Consider the following 22,743-nt stretch of genomic DNA (forward strand, 5'->3'; position numbering starts at 1 on the left):
ATCGTATTTGTTAGTTTTTATTTTAATCAGCGTGAAATATTTTTGATGCAAAAATAAGAAAATATTGTAAAAGTATAACAAGCTGGCAAAACAAATTCAACATGCCTTGAGGCAAGAAAAGAAGAATATTAATATTTAGAGAAAATAATGACAATAAATACAGGTTTAAATTCGAATATGGGGGATTTCATGTCAAGTGAATCAACTTTTGAAATCGATGACTTCCGATCCAAGGTTCAAGCTCTATTGAAAAGTAATTCAGACACAATTTTTCAACAAGATCGGTCTAGAACTCTCTGAGTTAGAGGGGGTCAAAATTTTACATTTTGGGCAAGCAGGAGTTTCTTCACATCCATGCCAAATGTGTCCCAAATAGTTTAGATACTATATAACTATAACTATCAACATAAAAATGTTGATATTTTTTTCCGAAATCAAATTTTTTTTTCCAAATCGGCCTTTTTTTCTCCAAAGAAAAATCCTACTTGGGCGCTTAGTGGCATGCGAGTGGGATTATATATCAAAATAAATGTTTTGTAACTCAAAACATACAATTTTTGACTTTTTTTGCAAAATCAAAAACTTTGTTGATTTTTTTCTTCAAAATGGATCATTTTTTAATTTTTTTTTCTCAAAAGAAAGCTTAGGTCTTTCCTTGAAGATCTTTTTGGTATCAAGACATAAAATTTTTGACTTTTTTGCAAGATCTAATTTTTTTCAAAATGGGCCCGTTTTTGGTTGCATAGGCCCCTTTCACATTAGGCAATTTAGTTGAGCAAGTCTCTTGTGTTTGTAGATGTCAGAGGTAATGTCGGGTTAAGAAGAAAATAATTTTACATGCTGTTTTGTTGTTGGGCAAGAGACTTGCGCAACTAAATTGCCTAGTGTGAAAGGGGTCTTAGTGGGATGCGAGTGGGATATCTATCAAAATAAATATTTTGTAACTCAAGACCTACAATTTTCAAATGGAAAATAATAAATTCTGTTAATGCCTTGCTTTTGCTTGAACTATTTAATTTTGTAATAAACTTTTTCGTGAAACTAACTGTATTCGTAATAAATCTAAATATAAATTCATACAGTAAAATATGGCAATATATAAATTTAGATAATTGTGGTCATAAAAATATATTTTTATTATACGAATGCCTACATATTTTATTATATACGAATGTTTCCTTTATACGAGTAAATTTACCAAGCAAGTTCCCATATAAATGCGTCAAGCCTCCTCTGTATTCATACAATCGCTCTGTTAGTTGCCAATACTTATTTACTTACGATGTAGGTTAATCAAGCAAAATATCGATGTCCGATAACACTTTGATAGTATTACTCGTACATATGGAAGACACACTAATTACAACGTCATAACATTGTACGTCATTGTCAAGTAACGGAAGGCAATAAATTTAAAGACTTCTTGGAAACAGCATGTTACCATGCTGACAATTTCTATAAATTACCATTGAAAATTCGTGTTATTTTGACACTATTGCCAACCACTTGTGAATATAGTTGTTTATTTCACACCACAAAACACTTAAAATCCCTAAAGAGAAATTTCTTTTAGAACCAACAAACATCTTGCAGAGATGTTGAATGGATGTGAAACAAATATTTATGAATGCATTTGAAAGTGAAAACAATTTTTATGACACATGCCAAAGTGACATTAATGGTGACATATGCCAACCTGTAGAAAGTGAAAAATGAGAATGTTAATGAATTTCTAGATTTTCACTATGTTTACAGGGTAATAAATTAATATTTTTTTAAACAAAAATTTAATTGCAATGAAATTCTTTTGAAAAACACTTAAGAAAACCTCAAACCAAGTGAAAATTTAAGAGTTGAAAGTTATAAGCTGGAATAAGGTTTAATATTTTCTCAATTATAAGGGCAAGAGAAACAGAAACACAATAAGTGAAACTTAAGTAGCTACATATTACAATATTTATGCATAAATATGGATTTACATATTTAACTATTTTGAAAATACTTCTTTTAAATAAAAATGTCTTACATTTAATTAACTTTGAATACATACTTGACCATTTTTTAAGTTACTTAAACTTTACACGAACTTGTTTAAATGTAATAACAATAAAAATATTTTCTTGCACATAAATAGTGTCTGTCTGGTTACCAATAGCAATTCTAAGGAACAACTTCATGCACTCACTGCCTTCTTAAGTAGCCATTATGGCTGAGAGTCTACACTAAAAAGGCCATTAAGTATTGAAAACCCAGCCATAGGATAGACACAAGAAACTAAAGAGAGCATCGAAACAAACAGAATAGGAAGAAAGTGTTAGCCTATTATAATCGTAAACGAGCGCGTAAATGCTCATAAATCCTTTTATGAGCCCATTTAATAGCATTTTAAGTAGCTTGTTATAGTTCTGCCACATTCCCTTCCTCCCTCTCTGTCTCCTATAGAGATTGTGTCTTTTCATTGACTGACTGAATTTTCCAACATACATAGATAAATTTAATGGTAACACTACTAGACTACTGCTACACTAAGTATAGTATATTAAAAATGTATTTATTTATTTATTGAATTTGTTTAAGATATTTTGCAATAAGATGATAATATTTTTTAATTTAATTTTGTTTTCCATCATTCTGGTTTGTTCTTTTCAGTTTGGGCTGAAACTGGTGATTTTCGTGATAGTCATAGTTCTATGGCCGCTGTAGCAAATGGTTTAGAGACATCCCACTTAAATAATTTTCAAACATCATCGACGTCTTCGTCGGCGTTAACGAATCGGAGTAGAGATCGTAAAGATGGTAAGTAAATATTTTTAATTAAAAATCTGTTAGGGAGTTAGGGAGTTACCAAATAGCTATTGTAATACTAGAGTTACAATTTTCAAACATAAATATCGGTCTAAGATAAATTGATTAAAATCCTTTAAAAGAAATTTTCATTTATAGAATAGAAAAACCAGTTTACGTTACTGGAATTAACAACCAATATTGGTATCAAAACTTCGAAAAATTAAGGGACGAAACGACAAAAGAAAAAAAATATGTATTTCCAATATTCTTCATACAAATTTCTCACGATCCTCATAATATGTCAAGATTTTTTTAATTTTTTTTTCAAAAGACTGAAGAAGCTATCTAAACTATTTGGGACACATTTTTCTAAGAACAATAGGTAATAAGTTACATGGATGAGAAATAACACATGTTTGACCAAATTTAGAATCCCTCTATTTCAGAGAGTTCTTGATTGTGTCTCAATTCCTATCCAATAGGACTAACCTTGTGCTAATTTCATACCGATCGGAAGACATCGAATTCAAAAGTTGTCATGAAATCCCCCATATAATATATTTCGACATGATCATGGTCGACAAGATCTTTTTCGAAAAGAATTAAAAATTTTTACAGACTTAGAATTAAATTTAAACAATTTTATTGGTTTTTAGAATAATTTAATATTCAAAAATTCCCAGAAATGATCTTAACTTAACCCAACTTAACAGTGATCATTGTTTTAAATTTTTCTCCTTCCGATTTTTCTGGAAATGTTTTTTTCAGAGAGGCTCTTGAGATCGGTTTCCGATAAAGAAAAACTGGAAGAAAGCCCCTATGCATTCCATGGTTTAACATAGTTTAGGGTTGGACAGGTCTGGAAATTTTTGTAGGTGTGACAACGGATCATAATTCAATAAGGGCTTGAAAATATATCAAGAAAAAAAAACAAAAAACGCCGAAAAATAAAATAGCACCACTTACAATTTTTTTATAAAAACAGTTTTGTTTCGCAAAATTGCTTTAATGGAAAGTACGTGTTTAAAGGATTTAATTTTTATTATTGCGATCATAAAGTTTAACGAAAAGAGAAACGCGAAATAACCAAAAAACTAATATCGGATGGAAAATCTTATAGAGAAATGCTGAAAAACGTGGAAGAAAACGTCAAAAGATTGATCCGCGAGAGCAAAAGGGATATTTTCAAACCTGTAACCGAACTAATAAAGGACCTTAATATAACTGCGACAGTACAAACAGATCGCACATGTCTCAGAGAACATAATTTAAAAGCGTGCAGTCCAAGAAAGGCCCCTCTTTTAAATGCAAGACATATCGCCAAGTGTATGAAGTTCACAAAGGAACATCAAAATTGTCCAATCCAAAAGTGGAAGAATATTTTATGGACAGATGAGATTAAATTTGTCAAAAACCATTAAACATGAAGGGGTTTTTTTGGGTGTGGTCCAATTTTTTTCGCAGATGTATCTTCTATTTCATTAGCTGGATAATGTGGCTTAATGACAGAGTAGTATAAATTGATCGAGCCTACTGGTTTCCTACTTATTATTTCCTTTTAAAATTACCATTTCAATTAACTTTTCGCTTCTATCTGAATTTATCTAATGAAAAAAATATCTATAATTGAAACCGAATTTCTGCACAACCTAACAATTTAGATGTATTCATTGATGTTCATAGTTATGATAAGAATTCTAAAATATGGCTGCAGCAAATCATTCGATTGCTATCGATTGGCCACAAATTCCGTTTTCGCAACATAACTGGGTTTTCTGTTTATAAATCTGAAGTTACCTTTCAAATTAACCAGATTTTCAAGTTAATATCTTACAAAGCTAAACATTTTAGAGATTTATTTAAATGCTAAAAACCATCAATATTCATGATAGTGCAAAATAATTTATAAATAAAACTTATTTTTAATATACCAAATTTATACACATTTTTATTAACTATAAATAAAAAAACTATCGAATAAATTCCTACTGTTGAATTTAATGCACATGCTATTCATAATTGAAATCATAGTGGTTTTAAGCGAAAAATATAAACTTTGAGCGATAACACCGAACTGAACAAAAGTCTTTTGTCGGCAACTACTGTAGGCTAACATTTTGATTGTGATTTTGATTTCAAATTTCACTTAAGCACCCAATGGCTACAGTTATATGAAAACTACCAAAAACAACTAAGACCCAACAAATGATCGATCGATATTTTATAATGAAAACAACAAAAAAAAACTTATAAATAAAAAGCTTTGCTATAAATCTGTTTTATATAAAACAAATTTAGGGTACCATTAACTAGTATGGCATAGAAGTAGGTGTAGGCGGCATATTTCAAAACAAATCACTTTGATGTGAAGTTTTGATACAAACTTAAATTGTGTTGAGTAATATGAGAATGAAGGCCTCGAAGGGTTGAGAACTAGGTGGGGGTGCAGGGGACAACAAAAATAAACATTTTTTTCGGTAATTAATTTGTCAACATAAAATATTATTTCGAGATTAGAAAAAACACATGTGTACATACATGCATACAGTGGTTGGAAAGTACAAGGCGCCCTTAATTTCATCGATATTAACTAGTTGGGTAATAAACGTGTGTCAATATTGTAAAAAAAAAGAAAAAATGTAATAATTATGCCAGCCACAACACCTTTTGTTATTATAAGTTTTTCCCTTAAAGAAAGAAAATTATCGTTATTTGATTATCTCAAGAAGTTTTCTATCGAACCTACTACTGTTCAATTAAGTACACAGTAGTAGCAGTTCAAACACATGTGTAGATAACGAACGAGCAGCCAACAAAATCTAACAAACATCTATAATTAGAGATTATCGCTTGTTTATGTGTGTTTACTTAAGAATTGTATATATATAAAAAATTGTGTGTTTTACAGGTAATAATCGTTCCATCAATGAGACTACAATTAAAACAGAAAACATATCAAATTCCGGTCATGATGAGCCAATGACAACGACCACCGATGAACCCAAAAATGATAAGAAAAATAAACGTCAACGCCGCCAGAGAACACATTTTACGTCACAACAACTACAGGAGCTGGAACATACCTTCAGTCGCAATCGTTATCCAGACATGTCGACACGCGAAGAGATTGCCATGTGGACAAACTTAACAGAAGCTAGAGTTAGGGTAAGTAATCACTAGCATAAGAAATATTCCTACATACTTATTTGAGGGTACACAAATTCCAAGAGAGACATTTTTATGGTGATTGATTGTATATGACAAGAATGAAAAAAAATCACATTTGCATTTTTATGTTAAAATAGGCGCCAGTAGTGTCGCTTTAAAAAATACATACTTGATTAAAAATATGTTTATACAATTATTTACATATTAAAAATCCATGTTTTACTCCTTATGCTTGTATACCACTGACCATAAACAAGCATTTAATACGACAACTGGGGGGCTACAATCTACATTAAACTGCAGCCTAACCTCAAACCTTTAATAAACTCATATTTATTGTTTGCAAAACTTTTTACATAACATACTCTCGTACATTCCTGGTAACTCGTAAATTTTGCTGAGGTTTTTTGGGGAAACTTATTTTTTTTTATAAAAAAAAAAAACATTTTAATGTGTGTTCTTTTTTTTGTATACACTCAAACAGATTAAGGTTTCCATTGTTTTGTGGTGCATTTACTTGTATATTGCTGCTATTTGCAGCATACACACATATTGTATAGTTGTTGCAGTTGTTTATTTGTGGTCTCAACAATTTAACAAACATTTATTTACCATTTACCATGTTGCCATTGTTCAGCATTATCATCAATCCCCCCCCTGTGAATTGTATAGTAGTGTAAATTCACCAAAAATATATGCGATATATAACAGATATATTCTTATATATGTAAACGATATATAAAATAAACAGCAACAAAATATCAAAAATATAGCACTAGTGTATGTGTGTGTGAGTACATTTCGCGCATTGCAGTTGAAAATTTCGTTAAATTTCCACACAATACACTGTTGCACCATTTTGTAAAGTTGCCATAAATTTCATCACCATGTTTGCAGTGGTTTTACTAACAGCATCAGCGGTTTTTAGCAACATCGTAGTCGTCCTCATCATCGTCATCATCACCATCCGCGTTATCATCATCACTACATGCGCATTTATGGCCAGTTGTAGTCGTATTGTACTTCTAGGAATGGGGGGTTTAGCAGAAAGTGGGGGTTATTTTTTTTTATTTGCAAACTCTATAGGGGGTTAATACTAATATATTTTAGTTGTATTTTATGTTTCACTTTAAAGTTCTTTATACAATTTCGTTTTTGTTATACATTTCAAAAGAATGAAAAATTTAAATTTAAAAAAAAAATCTTTAAAAATTTAATTTAGCTTATACCAATTACAATTAAGTGAATTCACTCATTTTCAGAAAATTATATATTTTGTTATTGTAACAAAAACAAAACACATATAAATTGTATACTCAAAGTACACACTTGTACGCACATACAATTTTCTGAAAATAAAGGAATTCACTTAATTGTGAATAAATTCGAAAATAATCCATCGATTTTTATGATCGATATCTCATTTTGTTCCTATTACATGTGGCTTTGTGATAAAGCAATAAATCTAAACAATTTCGGTCGTTTTCGATTTTTCATGATTTTTTTAAAACAAAAAACTTTGATATTTTCACATAAAAAATATATTTTTTGCTTCAATTTGTTATTATAACTCCGAAAATACTGAACCGATTAAAACACAATATATATGTGAAAATTTAAACATAGCATGGGGAAAATGTTTTCGAAATTCAATCAATCGAAAGAAGAACATGTATATTAAACAAAAAAGTTAAATTTTGTGAAAATGAGCGAATTCACTTAATTGTGAATAAATTCAAAAAGAATCAATCGATTTTTATCTTCGATATCTCATTTTGTTGCTATTATATGCGGCTTTGCGACAAAATAATAAACCTGAACAAGTTCAGCCATTTTAAATTTTTCATGTGTTTTTTAAAACACAAAAATTTGCTATTTTCACGGAAAAAAGATATGTTTTGCTTCAATTTGTTATTATAACTTCGAAACTACTGAGCCGATTAAAAGGCAATATATAAACAGATTAAAGGTTATATAAATTTGATATTTTCTAAGTTCAATAATATCGAACTAACTCTTTTTGAGTTATCATGAATTATGTGGTGAAACATCTAAAAAAAATAACAATTTTAGAAAATAAAATTTTTTAAAAAAATCTATCCATAGAATTCAAAAATTTTACCATTTTTGTACTTATGTAACCATGATGCCTCAAATCTATATAGTGGTAAGTGACGCCTTTTTTGCTGTTGACCTGTATTATATTTCCATCGTATATACCTTGATACTGAACATTTAGCCTTCCAGCCGTTACTTCGACTTGAATCATACTATAGTATTCCGGTAGTCTGGGGAACTGTCTAATATTCAGCTGGCCTTGTTCTATGCCATTTTATGCGGTATATTTATTCGAAACTCGGTAGCACGTATACTCCGATTGTACAAATCATTAAAATACGTTTTAGTTACCACAATTAAACTTTGAAAATTTCAGTCAAGTAAATCGGGAACTTCAATTGTTATTAGTTGTCAAAACAAAATACTTAATCATTCAAATGCTGAGATTAATATGAAACTCTCCTACAATGAGACTTTCTTCGATGAAGAGCAATATCTTACACAGAGGATAAGATTCTTGTATAATCTCAGAGACGTAGTATTTGTGTAAAAATATTTCATCCATCCATTCCCTGCGCAAGTGTTTTGTGGACCTTGTTCGAGATTACATAGACCAATGCTAGGGTATTGAAAATAGTGTTGAACATAGCTTACAAAGATCTTGGATAGTTAGTTATAATTATTGATTTCGACATTGAAATCTAAAATTGCTTTCTTCGATTGGGTACTTAGATTACAATTGAGTATATATTACATCCAATAAAAACACTAATTGTAAAGATAATTAATTTTGTGGCACATTACTATAATGATTAATTTGTTTGAAAACAATATTAACCATTTGTATATTCTGCTTAGAATAGTTTAAAGTAAAAAAGAAGAGATGACTCCATTATATCATTTTAGATCGTTCAATGAGGACGTTTATGATGAACTAAAATAGTTCATTATCCCCATCAGAATTTGTTTAATTCGATTTATACCAAGATCTATAGATAATCATGAAGAGATAAATGAAAAACATACAGTCTGGTCATTTAAGTATTAGAGTTTCCAATGACAGTAAAAATAGTCAAAATTGTACGCAAATACCCGTAGTTTTAGCATAATTAAAACTGATTTTGTATGTTTTAGGCCGGGTAACTTAGCAAAATTTTAAACATAGTTAAGCTTAATCAATGTTTAAATATTTTTTTTTTTGTATGAAAAAAATATATTTAAACTTTAACAATGTTTAAAATTTTGATAAATTACCCGGCCTTAGACTTCTTTTTAAAATTATATATCCTAACAAATAATTTCAAAGAAAACTTTTTGTATTCGAAAAAGAATTAATTAATGCAACTTTCAAAATTGTGGTAACATTTAAAAAATAAAAAAAGGATTCCGAAAGTTTTGTGGTGGTTTGAAATAACTGCTTACCTCTAGAAATTCGTTATCTCTGTTTTATTGTTTTTTTTTATTTACACTCAACAAAATAATTTAGCTAATTTAAAAATGTGCCAATATTTTCAATTTTATGTTTCTGCTCTATTAACTTTTTTAAAAAGAATTAAATACTATCCCCTTTAAAAAAAATCAAAAGAAAAAACCAAATAACAAAAAAATCTAAACAAAGCCATGTTTGCACAGGATAATCCTTTCATATAAATTGTGTTAAATTTTATTGCCTTTTATTATTACAATCGAACAAACACAATTGTACGTTTTGACTTTTCTATTGTTCCGAAAATTTCTAAAGCCACCCCTGGAGACGAAGACAGAGAGCGCACAAAATAAGATCATTAATTTCCATGTGGTTTCTAATTCATTAAATTGTAAGCAACTCTAAAGGGGGTAATTTTCATTATACACCACATCACCCTTCAGCGGACTACTGAGCTGAGAACGATACTCTATACCCTTATCCATACCCATATACAAATGTTGATGACAAATTATAAAAACATTGTTTAGCATTTAGATTTGATTATATTACATTTGCAAACCATCAATTTTATGATGTCTAACCAAAAATAAAGGGAAGAGAATATAAAAAAAAACTAGATCCGGAGAGGGTAATAAAATGCCTCATAAAGCAATCACACCATTAGGATGGTTTGGCAGGGGGAAATGAAAGCAGAAGTATGAATAACAAAGGAAAGATTGTTGTATCATTAGGTGTAAAATATGTTTTTTTTTTTTTGTTCAGTTGTGTTCAGTTTTGCATTTTTAGTTGTGTCTCGCAACACATGTTTAAATTGACATAATTTCGCATCATAAAAATTGTTGCAAGTTACACTTGTTTCCACAAATGCTTAGTTTCAGCTTGCCAATAGACTCACTCGTAATAATATGTATTGTGGTTGTTTGTTTGGTGGTTTAGCTGGCATTTAATGGCAATAATGATTACTATATTATTATCTAACGTTTTACCCTTAAAACAAAGAGAGTTCCGGGAAAACTTTGTTATTTCAACAAATTCTAACATCAAAAGTTGTTTTTGAAATAACAAAAATAAAAAGAAAATGTGAACATATGCATAATGTTACAAATTGTTGGCAAATTTGCATTAAAAACCCATGAAATTGTCATCTTCAAATGCAACGAGCAAAATTTGTCATCAACCTCCAAAAAAACAATTTGTGTGAAATCATAACAGGGAGTTTTTGTTAAACAGCTGTTAAAGTTTTTATTTTAAATATTTCGTTAACACTGCTAATTACAAATTTATTACTTATGTTATATGTATGTTTTTTTATATCATAAAAAACTAACACATTTCCAACACCTTTTTTTACCCGTATAATAAAATGTTTATGACACTTACAGACAAATAAAATTCATTTGATTGATAATTTCCCTGTTTCCCTTCAGTCCAAAGAACTGCAACTACTGTTGTATTTTTTATTATTTACATTATTGACTTTTTGTTACTGTTGTTGTATTTCAAATATAATAGAAATTCGAAACTATATAAAGTAAGTACTTTTGAAATTAACTTAAGTGTCTGTCTCTCACCCTGTTTATTTAATCGCTGTCTCTCAATATTTGTTTCTTATTACAATATCATCATCGATCATTACATTTGCTTAGTTCTTGACATTACTTCGTCACAGTGACACTTCACATTTGAAATACTCTCACTCTTTCATATTTAATTCTCTCTTTCTCCCTTCTTTCTTTTTTAATTTGTTACAATTTGTTGTACAATTTGTTTTCATATTTGTTTTTGATTTTTTGTCGAACTCTTAACTAATTGTTGTTGTTTGGTAGTTGTTGATTATTTTGTTTTATTATTTGCCGCTAGGCGCCATTTATTCTTCACTGTATTTACTAATCGTAATTATAAATGTCTCATTGATGTCTATATTTGTTGACATTGTTGTTGTTATTGACATGTATCTAGTGTCTTGCCAGCACTTTGCTGTTGTTAACTACAATTATTGTTTTATTTAACAAAAACTAATAATAATAATTCATTAGTTTTTTAATCAGAGATTGCATATGAATGGTGGTGGTACTATCGTTATAAAGTTTTATCGATAAGCCAAACTCCTGAGAAAATTTAATTTGAAATAATTGACCTGTTGATTGTGTGTCTTAGGTGTCTTGGAAGTAATTTTTCTAATTGTGTTAGTTTGTCAGCTTATCTTCCGGAATTTACAGCTGTTTCTTTGACTGTTTTTGGGTGTTAAATACCATATTGATTGATAATTATTTGTAAGTCTGGCTTTTAAGCTAACAATAGTGTATGGCGACATAGTAACATACAGATTTTCCCATGTTCTATTTTCCGAATCTATCAGAAAATGTATACACTCAGCATGATTTGTTTCTGTACATTTCAATAGCTAATACATCGTTTACTTGCAAGTTTTTTAATATCATTAATAGCTTTGGAAATTATCAATACCAAAGTAAATAAACAAAATATTGGAAAATAGTATAATTAGCAGGTCAACATTAGTATTGGGATATAACGGATCTTCATAACCGATCTTACGGAACTTTTGATTGTATATCAGTTGCATCCTCTACTTTTAGTAATCTCAAAGTTGACTCTCTTTAGAAATATTTAAATTCTATTTGGATAACACTAAAAGAAGTTCTGTATTCTTTGAAAATAATTAGTATTTATACAAAGATGGTAAAAGTACAACGTCTTTAGTGAAAAATTGCCTATGGTTAGGTTGAGGAGAGGGAACATAGTTATAATATTCCATACCATTGAAATTAGTTATGCACGTATGGCGAACATACGTCCCAATGTGCGCTCTATAGAGATTATGACGTTAAATTTTCTCCATAGAACATGTCTGGGCCTTATAATCAGATCCCTTAATATGCTGCCATTGTACCTCCTAATAAATTCAACCAAATCTTTCCTATTTGCCTTTAAAACAATTCAATTAACAAAGTTTGAATTGTTTAATATTAAAAGATGAGAAAGGAAATTCGATTTACCCTTGATATTAGTTATATCGAATGTAAAATAAGTTCTTTCTTTATATCGGGATTCTTTCATACATGTATGTATGTATACATACATAAGAAGTTATCCAAAGTTACATCCTATTCCCAGTATACCCTACTATATTGTCTGAAAGGTCCATGGGTGCATAGGGTTGGCTTCAGTTCATTAAGTGGCTGAATGAACACAGCCAATCAAGTAGAATCTACAATACATGATTCAGTTTTGATAGGAGATCGATTTTATTTTTATAATTTCTTCTTGTAATTTCAATAAGTTTTTTGAATATAAGAAATGACTACACAATTAAGACAGTCAAGTCTGATGGTGGAAATATTATGGTATGGGTTCAATCATATCATAAAATATGAAGATAATATGACTGGAATTGAATACAGATCCATTCCAAACGATTTTATGTATCCAAACGCTGATGAAAATAAGCCCTATAGGCTTGTAACCCAGTGATTATAATCCACCGAAGTACGTGTTTTCAATGGCTTGATCTCAATCTCAAACTTATGAGAAATTGTATATTGCAGAATACGAACTGAAAAGTATATCACGATGGAAGCTTTATCAGATGCTATATGGGAATGGCAATATAGTTCAAAGGAGACAATTGACTTTAGTTGGATCAATGAATCAGTAATAAAAAAACAGGGTATACAACAAAATTCTGGGTCACTAAAAGGGCCAAACTATTTTTGTAAAAATGAAAGCTAAGTTTCCATTGTTTTGTCAATACCATAATTGTCAAGCAATAAATGTTGAATAGGCAATTATTTTCTTCTTACCCCAGCAAATAAGCAAGTAGTCAATGTATCCCTTATAGACAGTAATTGTCACTAATGTCCTATTACTTGGCTGACTCCAATTTATAAATTTTGGATCATTTGACAAGTGTGTGCTCTTTGTAGTGCACTGAGAAGACAATTGATTACTTTATACATCCCAAGTAATCTAGCGTGAAGACAATTGCCTCTTAAGTGTCTCTAAGCAATCTATGGTGTAGTCACTTTAAACGTGTTGTGAGTAATTCGTACAAACTGCTTTTATACAAATTGTGTTGATTTAGTTTTCATACAGTATACTGATATTCCATGTAACATAACGTGAAGTAATATGCACTTTAGTGTCTCTTAGTAACCTATAGTGAAGTCACTTTAAACGTCTATTTTGTACTCTCTCTAGAAAGTAGTTATTTTATCTAACTATTTGAGGTCAATTAGCATCCGTACATAAAATAACTATGTAGTTATGTAGCTGATCAAGATTCCAGTTACGTAGCTAATAAGGTAAACGACGCTACGTAACCAGTATGCGAATCCAATGCTTTGACTACTTTGGACCAACTATCAGACAGTCTCTTTGTAATCAAAAAAGGGCACGTAGCAAGGAATGTAACTAGTTGCCACCCTAAATGATGGGTAAAATCACTAGTTCAGGACTGCCTCCTAGAACTGCTGTGACGTTCAAATACTGTTCTGGACTTTATACTTTCATCTGTAAGTGTTCCGTACTCTTCCTCTACAATACGTTCCCTATACCTTTGCACAACACTGTGTTTGTTATTGTTTTGTTTTATGTCTAAATATGGCGACAGGTGTTGCCAATTGTCTGTAAAGCACATTCATATTTATCGCTTTGACAAAAAAATAACCATTAAATGCTCGTTTTGTGTATTTTTAACAAACCCAACGAATGTGAATGAAAAACCTAAATACTCCATAAATACAACCGTACATTTGTACATTCATATAAAGCACGACCATGGACCACATCATTGATGTGGATTTTGATGTTGGTATTGTGGGGGTTTTTAAAAAATCCATAAAGTCAGCCATTAATGGTTGTCGCGAGAATATGAACATGATTTTTTTTATTTGTCTATATATCTATACAAACATATATTTGCTTTGTTTTGTGTATATTTTTTTTCGTTTTGACTTTTTTAGTTCGTTATTAGTAGTGTATGGTCACATATTTTGGGGATTAGTTTGAATTAAGTTTAATGGAATTGAAAAGACTCTAATAAAAAGTATAGAATTTTTATTTAAAGAAAAAATAACATGATTTTTTCTTGTTTATATAGTATTATTGTTTTAAAATTTAAATCAATTTACTTATTTGAGATTTTCATCATTGAAAGTAACTATCATGAGAATTTTGAAGAAATTCTCATTATTTGTTCATAACATGTGCCGGTAATTAAACACCGAGAAATTTACAATTTTACTTTCGGTACTTCCACGTGTGTATACAGCTAACATGTGTAATCTTTATGTGCCAAAAAAAAAACTACCATAGATGATACCTTAACCTTAACCTAGGGATGAAATTTACTACCAGTTTTATAAAGTCAATTTAGTTTTAGTGTTTTGTGTTTATTTTTAGTGAAAAATTCAAAAAGTCATTGGTAGAGGGGAGTTTTATAACACAGCATAACTAAATGGTAACACGCGTCCAAGTAACGCTTAATTAACATCGTATATTCTGGTTGTTTGTTTATAAGGTGGCATCTTTTTAGTAACTAGGGTTCCCAAAGTGTGAGAAAATTAAGTAAATATTTGTTTTTATGGGAAACTAGTACATATTTATTGTAAGATAAATTTATGTAACAAGTGTAGCTAACGAAATTAATTTTAATGACTATTAAATTAGCATTAAATTACTTGCATTTTGCGAATAGAAAATGTCATGAGAAGATTTTTGTGACAACTCAATTAAAAGGCCAGGAATGGAGAGATTTTGTGGGAATGTATAAAGTGTGTGATTTAAACAAATTAAATAAAATAATCTGGAATATTTTCAAGATCTTAAATTTCCAGCGGTCAAATTAAACAATGTTATATCTTCTAAACTAATGTAGATACCAAAATATTTAAAACACATTTACATGTTTGTTACATTTCTTAAAAGAACACTTTTTAAGAAAGTAAGCTGGTAAAAACCATAGACCGGGCAACAAAATCGAAAAAATTTTAGAGGCTTTTTAAAGCACTGCACAATTTTCATGTATTGTGGTTCCAGTAGTACAAATATGGTCCAAATTTTTAATTCTATGGAGAAGTTTTTTTTGTAAAATTGCGAATTTTATGATAACTCAAAAAGGATTAGTCCAATATTATTAAAATAAACTTAGAAAAGTTTAGATTTACATATCCTTTAATCCGTTTATAAATTGCGTTTCAATCGGCTCTGTAGTTTCAGTGTTATAACAACAAATTGAAACAAAAAATATTTTTTTTACCTGAAAATAGCAAATTTTTTTGTATAAAAAAAATCATGAAAAATCGAAAACGGCAGAAATTGTTCAGGTTTATTACTTTATCGCAAACCCACATATAATAGCAACAATATGAGATATCGATCATAAAAATCAATTGATTATTTTCGAATTTATTCAAAATTAAGTGAATTCACCCATTTTCACCCATTTTCACAAAATTTTACTTTTTTGTTTGATATACATAAAATTGAGAAGTTAATGTTCTTCTTTCGATTAATTGATTTTTAAAAACATTTTCCCCATGCTATGTGTAAATTTTTATTTATATATTACGTTTCAATCGGCTCTGTAGTTTGGGAGTTATAATAACAAATTGGAGCAAAAAAATATTTTTTTACGTGAAAAAAGAAAATTTTTTTGTTTTAAAAAAATCATGAAAAATCGAAAACGTCAGAAATTATTTAGATTTATTTCTTTATCGCAAAGCCACATGTAATAGAAACAAAATGAGATACCGACCATAAAAATCGATGGATTATTTTCGAATTTATTCACAATTAAGTGAATTCGCTCATTTTCAGAAAATTGTATGTGCTTGTAAGTGTAAATTTTACATGTGCTTTGTTATTGTAACAAAATTTTTAAGAAAATTGTATTTATTTCAGCTACTTATTTGTCTCTATTTATTTAATTTTACAGTACTGAAAAGCAATATGAAAAAAGTACCAACTAGTTTAAAAACAAGAATATGTTACCACTTTTGATCAAATTTGAAACTAAGTTACCTCCAACACGTTGTTTTTTGAAACTGGAATACGAATTTGTAGATAAATTTGAAATTTATAAAAGGTTTATAGAACAGAATCGGCAAGGGGCCGCTTTAAGGTACTTTTAAAATTCTTTATAATAATGATCCTAGAAACATAAATTTAAGCGTACTTGCAGAGTGATCGTTAATCCGCAAGTTTTTCTAAATGAGTCAAAAGTCACAAGAGAACACATAAAGGTACTTTTTGCCTAATGGCTTGTGTTTCTGAATGAGTGAAAATTTACAAGGTTACTTTTTGTCGATGGTACTTTTCAATTTTTCTATTATAATGTACCTGGAAACATGGAATTATGTGATTCTAAATGAGTACTTTTTAGTACTTTTTGAATTTTGAAAATTAATTTACAAGATTTAAATTTTTATAATGCTAAACTCAGTAGCAATTGTAATTTTCTAGAAATTTTAATTTTCAAGTATTTCAAAACTATTTAATTTGTATTTGTTTTTTGTTAGCTATACATATGTACAAATTTCCAATCTCCTTTATTCATACATATAAGAATTTTATCCCATTTGCACTTCAAAATAACAAAAAAAAATCTCAACAAGACAAACTGCCAATTAATCATAATAATTTGTCTATTTCTTGCAAACAAAAAACTAACGGAAAAAAAACTCGCAAAAAAAATTGAAATCAACAATATCCTTCCTTTTTAAAAGTCTTTATTTAACTATTAGTCAATATTTGTTGACATTTGTTTTACCGGTACGTGAAGTAAAAAAAAAACAATTCCTTTTGTACAACTAAACTCCCTTGACTTTCATTAATCATCAATCAAAACTTTTGAGCAACAACAAAATTTTTTCTTAAAAAAAATAAAAACAAATTCAATCGAAAGTTAACGTACCATAACCTAAACATAAAAAAATGGAAAAATGTTACTTCAATACTTTTTACCTGATGAAGCGTTTCCTTGAGTTTTGAGTAAAAAAAAATCGTTGTAAAAAACAGACAATTTGATGTTTTTTTTACAAAGACAAGACAAAAAACTAAATAAATCCCTTTATTTTTTGTCATCATCGTTTGCTTTCATCAAAACCAATTAAGATTTTTTTGCTGCCATTTTTGCATGGTAGTTTTTTTAGGGAGTATGGTTGGTGTGTCATGGTATGGCAACTTTGTGTTGTGTGTTGGCAAATGATACGTGAAAATGACAATTGACGAGATCGATGACGTTGGCAAATTTTGTTTTTTTTTGCACAAATGACTTACTTGGTGATATATGAAGCTTGGCGAATTTTGATTTTTTTGTCTTATTTGTTGATGTTGGCAGTTTGTCAAATATAAAGAGATATTCTTAAATTTGTTTAATTTACTTTTGTTTTCAAATTCATCTTAATAATCATAACTTTTTCATAGACATGTTTTTTCCATATTCCTTAGCTGTTGGAAACTTTTGCCATAAATTATTTTTGTTGCTCATTTTTCTTCATCTGCAATACAATTGTTTACTTTTGTAAATAACAATACGAAAAAAAATGTTTGATTTATATATTATACATATAATTTATGTATGTATATACAATTGTTTATATACTATATAGTTTTTACATATAAATTTAGTTGTATTTGTATTTCGTATAGCTACATATACAAATCTACAAATGTGAGGTTATAATTCTTCCATTATTGTTTTTATTGTGGGGGTGGCTTAACATTCATTTAGGGTTGCCATTCTCAGCCACACAATCACAGATAGACTGGTAGTTATTTGGAGTACAAAATAAAATAAGAAATATACTTAATAATAAATACAACAGCAATAGCAGCAACAAAACAAAAAATGTTCAAGTGTACGAGTACTATAAAGTATAAAGTATTTATACTCGAATATATTTTTATTTATATGTGAGAATTGTAGTACGTATTTATTATGTATTTAATAATTACTGCACATGCGTATTTTTTACTTAACTCCCCTCTTAAAATGCTTTAAAAGTGGGTAAAATAAGTCTTATATTTTACATTGTTTACGTGGGGTACACGGGGCATTGATTTCAAACTGAAAAAGTGTACAAGTACAACAAAATAAAGATGGCGTTTAAGTAGAATACAAAACAAACAAACAAACGAACTCATCCATGTACATAAATATATTTTTACTGTTTTTCTTTTTTTTTCAAAAAAGTACTGATTATATATAGCTGGAGTTGAAGGGGCAGGGGGGGAGTATAACACAAATGTAGAAAATGGTTATATTTATTTTAATTTAAAAATCTTAATACTTAAAAAAGAAAGGGAAATTTAATGGGAGTTAAATTAAAGAAACAAACAAAAAAAGCAAGATTAAAATTTATCATGAAAAAATATATAAATTATTCAAAATTATGTCTGTCTACTCACCTGTACATATTCAAATGAAATAATTTGTTTTATTTGATTTCTTAAATTATTCCTTAAATTAAATATAATTTGTCTAAAGTTGAAGCGAAATGCCCACAAAGAAAAAATCGATTACAGTAGATTCTAATTTACTAAAAGTTCTTTTCACCAGTGATGAATAATTCGGTACTAAAATGTAGTGTGAATTTTTTCATGGTTTAAAACCCAAACCAACAAACAATTATTCTTAAAATTTCCTGTTCTTTCTTTTAGAACTGTTTTCAGCAGAAAAAAAAAATCAAAATTTAGAACAAAAAAACTATATTTTTTAAAATATTTCCAAAAAAATCTATTTGGATGAAAACCGCAATCCGATTTCAAACTCTGAGAAGTTCTTGTGTCAATCTATTCAAAGCTCGCAAGACTCAATGGTGTATTCTGACACTGATTCTTTAATCTTTATTTATGAATGGTTTATATACAGGAATTCTGATTCCTTGATGTTCAACAGTTATAACATACAGACCTATCATTTGTTTCCTAGTACATCCTATATTTAGTTGCTAAGGAACCACTGCATCAGTCGTAAGCCAAAATATAATTTAGCAATTGTGTAGAGGCCATACCCCAAAGCTGGAGATACCATCGCAAGCCCAATTTTCCGTTCAAGTTCCAAAGTTCCATTCCAAATTTTCGTTTCGACGGCATATGGGCAATTCCATGTCATCGTACGTGACATTTGTACGCCTATAGACTGGAATAGATTTTGCAAATATAAAAGTATTTGAAAAATAATTTGGTCTTTCTGTTCTATTCAGAGGGTACTATATTTTAAAAAACTTGTCGAAACATTGTTGTCCAAAATATCGAGCAAAATAAGGGTGACATAAAACGGACATAAAACGGAAATAATTTTGAGGTACATGTAGAAATATGCGAAAATTCAAATCGGTTTAGACTATTATTTTTGCCCTTAAAATATTGTAATAACTCCAAATACTTTCACATAGTAACATTTTAGTGTTTTCTCCGATTCAAATCATCTTGAAAAAAAGTATCAAGAATTTTTGGTTTTTCAGTCGTGGTTGTCATTCTCGTGGAATTGCCCATATTTGTTATGCCCTTTTGAAAGTTATCGCAAACAAGTTTCTCTCTTTGCTTATCAATTATTTGGATTCAAATAAATTATTATGAATTTCACAGTAGTCGTTCAACTGGAGTCTTAGTTTCATTTGTTTTATTCTGACACTGATTGACTTGCTTTATTTGTTTTTAAGGATATTGTATATACAGGAATTCTGATTTCTTGATGTCCTGATCGTGATAATACAGTGTGATGTCCGCTGGACTAAACTCATTTTTCGAGTGTCGAATGAAATATTATAGTACCCAGGTTATTGAAACGGCAAGAGTGTCATCTGACGCAGATAACATTACTTCTAGTTATAAAGTATTCCACATTAAAATAGGACGGAATCAAAAAATTGGTAGACTTTTCTGTGACATACAAAGAGTTAATATAAACATATTAAAATCTGCGGTTTAGTAGTAATTGACTAAAGCTTTGTAGCCATCTATGGATCAATAACAAACATTTACGGAAAAACTCCCTTAAAGTTTATCACTGACAATATTTTTAAGATATTTTGGCATTAAAAAAATATTAATATTGCCAATAATCTAAAACTTACTAATTTTCGTATTTCTCTCTTTTGGCATCATTTTAGGTGTGGTTCAAAAATCGTCGTGCCAAGTGGCGTAAACGTGAGCGTAATGCCATGAATGCTGCTGTAGCGGCTGCTGATTTCAAATCCGGTTTTGGCACACAATTCATGCAACCATTTGCCGATGATTCGCTCTATTCATCGTATACCTACAACAATTGGACTAAAGTTCCTTCACCGCTGGGCACAAAACCCTTCCCCTGGCCGGTTAATCCACTCGGCTCAATGGTAACATCAAATCATCATCAAAACTCGGTCAACTGTTTTAATACGGGCGCTAGTGGTGTGGCCGTTAGTATGAATAATACCATGCTGCCCGGTTCTATGGGCGGTACGCTGACAAATACAAATGTGGGAAGCGCACCATGTCCGTATAGTACACCTGCCAATCCGTATATGTATCGTGCCGCTGCTGAACCTTGCATGACCTCGAGCATGTCGTCGAGTATTGCCACATTACGCTTGAAGGCCAAACAGCATACAACCGGCTTCGCCAGTCCCTATTCAGCACCCTCGCCCGTTTCCCGTTCCAATTCAGCCGGCCTCTCAGCATGTCAGTACACCGGTGTTACAGATGTTGTTTGAGAAAACGCCCTCGGGGCTCTGCTTAATCAACATCAACACCATTTACATCATTTCTCCGGCAGTGGCGGCGGCAATAATTCCAGCAATAGTGCCAATCTCAATACAAATCTACAACAACATTTGCACAATAACAACAACTCTTTGCTGCACAATAACAATTTGCTAATGGACCATCACGATGCCGGCGACACGAAATCCCCGCATGATCTTCAGCACTCAGATGTGGCTGGCAACAGTGTCAACGGAAACAATGGTGGAGGTGGTGGTGGTAACTCTAATGGTTTAATGGGCTCCAATGGCAACACAGATGTAGTCGATGACAATGATGAGGACATCATCGACTGAAAACTGCAACCAAATCATTAAAATATATCAAAGAAAACAAAAAATATCAACAAAAAAAAGTTTTAGTTAATAAGTATTTTTTTTTTTTTTTGGAAAATTGTTGTAATCAATCAACATTTTTAGCAAAGACCCTAAGAAAATAATTAATTAAATAAATAATTGTTATTTGTAAAAAAGAAAAGTGAAAATATAATAAATAAAAAACCAAATCGTGAGTAGTTTTTTAATATAAATAATAAAAATAAATTTGTAATTTATATTTAATAAGTAAAACAAACCAAAAATTAAGTGGGTTTATAAACAGAAATCGGTGTAACTTAGTGATACGCAACACAATTTTGTATTCAAATATTTCCGCCTGATTTCTGTTTTCAGATCCACAAGAACTAAAGTATTTTATTAAAATACTTAAAAAGAAAAAGAAAAAGAACAATAACTACTTTAAATTATTTAAATTTTCAAATAAAAAAAAATTAAAAATATTTAAGATTTCTTTTTTTATATTTTTCAATTGAAATACATACAACATATGTATGAAATAACTATGTAAATATTGCCATAAAACCAAAACTAACTAACAAAAGAAAAACAACATTTAACCAAATCTTAAAACCAAATATTATTTAAATTTAATTTCATCAATTGTTTATGCATTTAATTTAAATTCTTTTTTCATATTTTACTCAATTAGTCTACTTTCTTTATTTGTTCAATAATTTCTAACCATTTTCTTTATTATTATTATCTAATCATAATTAAAATAGTCTTCTTAACATCTATACATATTATTGTAAAACAAAATATTGATAAAGAAATAAATAAAATTAACAATAACAAAAAAGAAAAAAAAAACAAAACACAAAATAAATGAATAAATGAAAATTTAATAACTGAAGCAAAAAAAGAAAAAAAGCAAAAAATCTATATCTCTAAAACTTTAAAACACACAACAGTTTTTAAGAAGTTGTCTAGTCGTATACAAATCAATTATAATTAAACAAAACCAACAACAAAAAATTTAAAACAACAAAAAAATCCAACAAAACATATAATTAGTTTTTAAGAAATTTAATCAAAAACCAAAACAAAAACAAAAAAAGAACAATAAAAATTTAATAAACCAAAAAGTAAAGCATGTGATGCAACGATTTTTAATTGAATCAAAATTCTTTCAGAAGGACTCAGCAGTTTTAAAATATCAGACAAGGCCAAATGAATCACTATACCGCAACCAAGTAT

At 29.4% G+C, this 22,743-nt stretch overlaps 1 protein-coding gene across 1 annotated transcript in view; it reads left to right on the forward strand.

Moving 5' to 3' along the window:
* Positions 1 to 22,636, forward strand: part of Ptx1 (pituitary homeobox homolog Ptx1) — a 56,720-nt gene extending 34,084 nt beyond the window's left edge. The window contains exons 3-5 of the mRNA XM_065515091.1: positions 2,650 to 2,796; positions 5,696 to 5,952; positions 20,578 to 22,636. Of these exons, the coding sequence (XP_065371163.1) occupies positions 2,650 to 2,796; positions 5,696 to 5,952; positions 20,578 to 21,159 (986 nt within the window). The 3' untranslated portion in view covers positions 21,160 to 22,636. The remainder of the gene's footprint in view (positions 1 to 2,649; positions 2,797 to 5,695; positions 5,953 to 20,577) is intronic.
* Positions 22,637 to 22,743: the final 107 nt, after the last annotated feature.

This window comes from Calliphora vicina, chromosome 1 (genome assembly GCF_958450345.1).
Source record: "Calliphora vicina chromosome 1, idCalVici1.1, whole genome shotgun sequence".
Lineage (NCBI taxonomy): Eukaryota > Metazoa > Arthropoda > Insecta > Diptera > Calliphoridae > Calliphora > Calliphora vicina.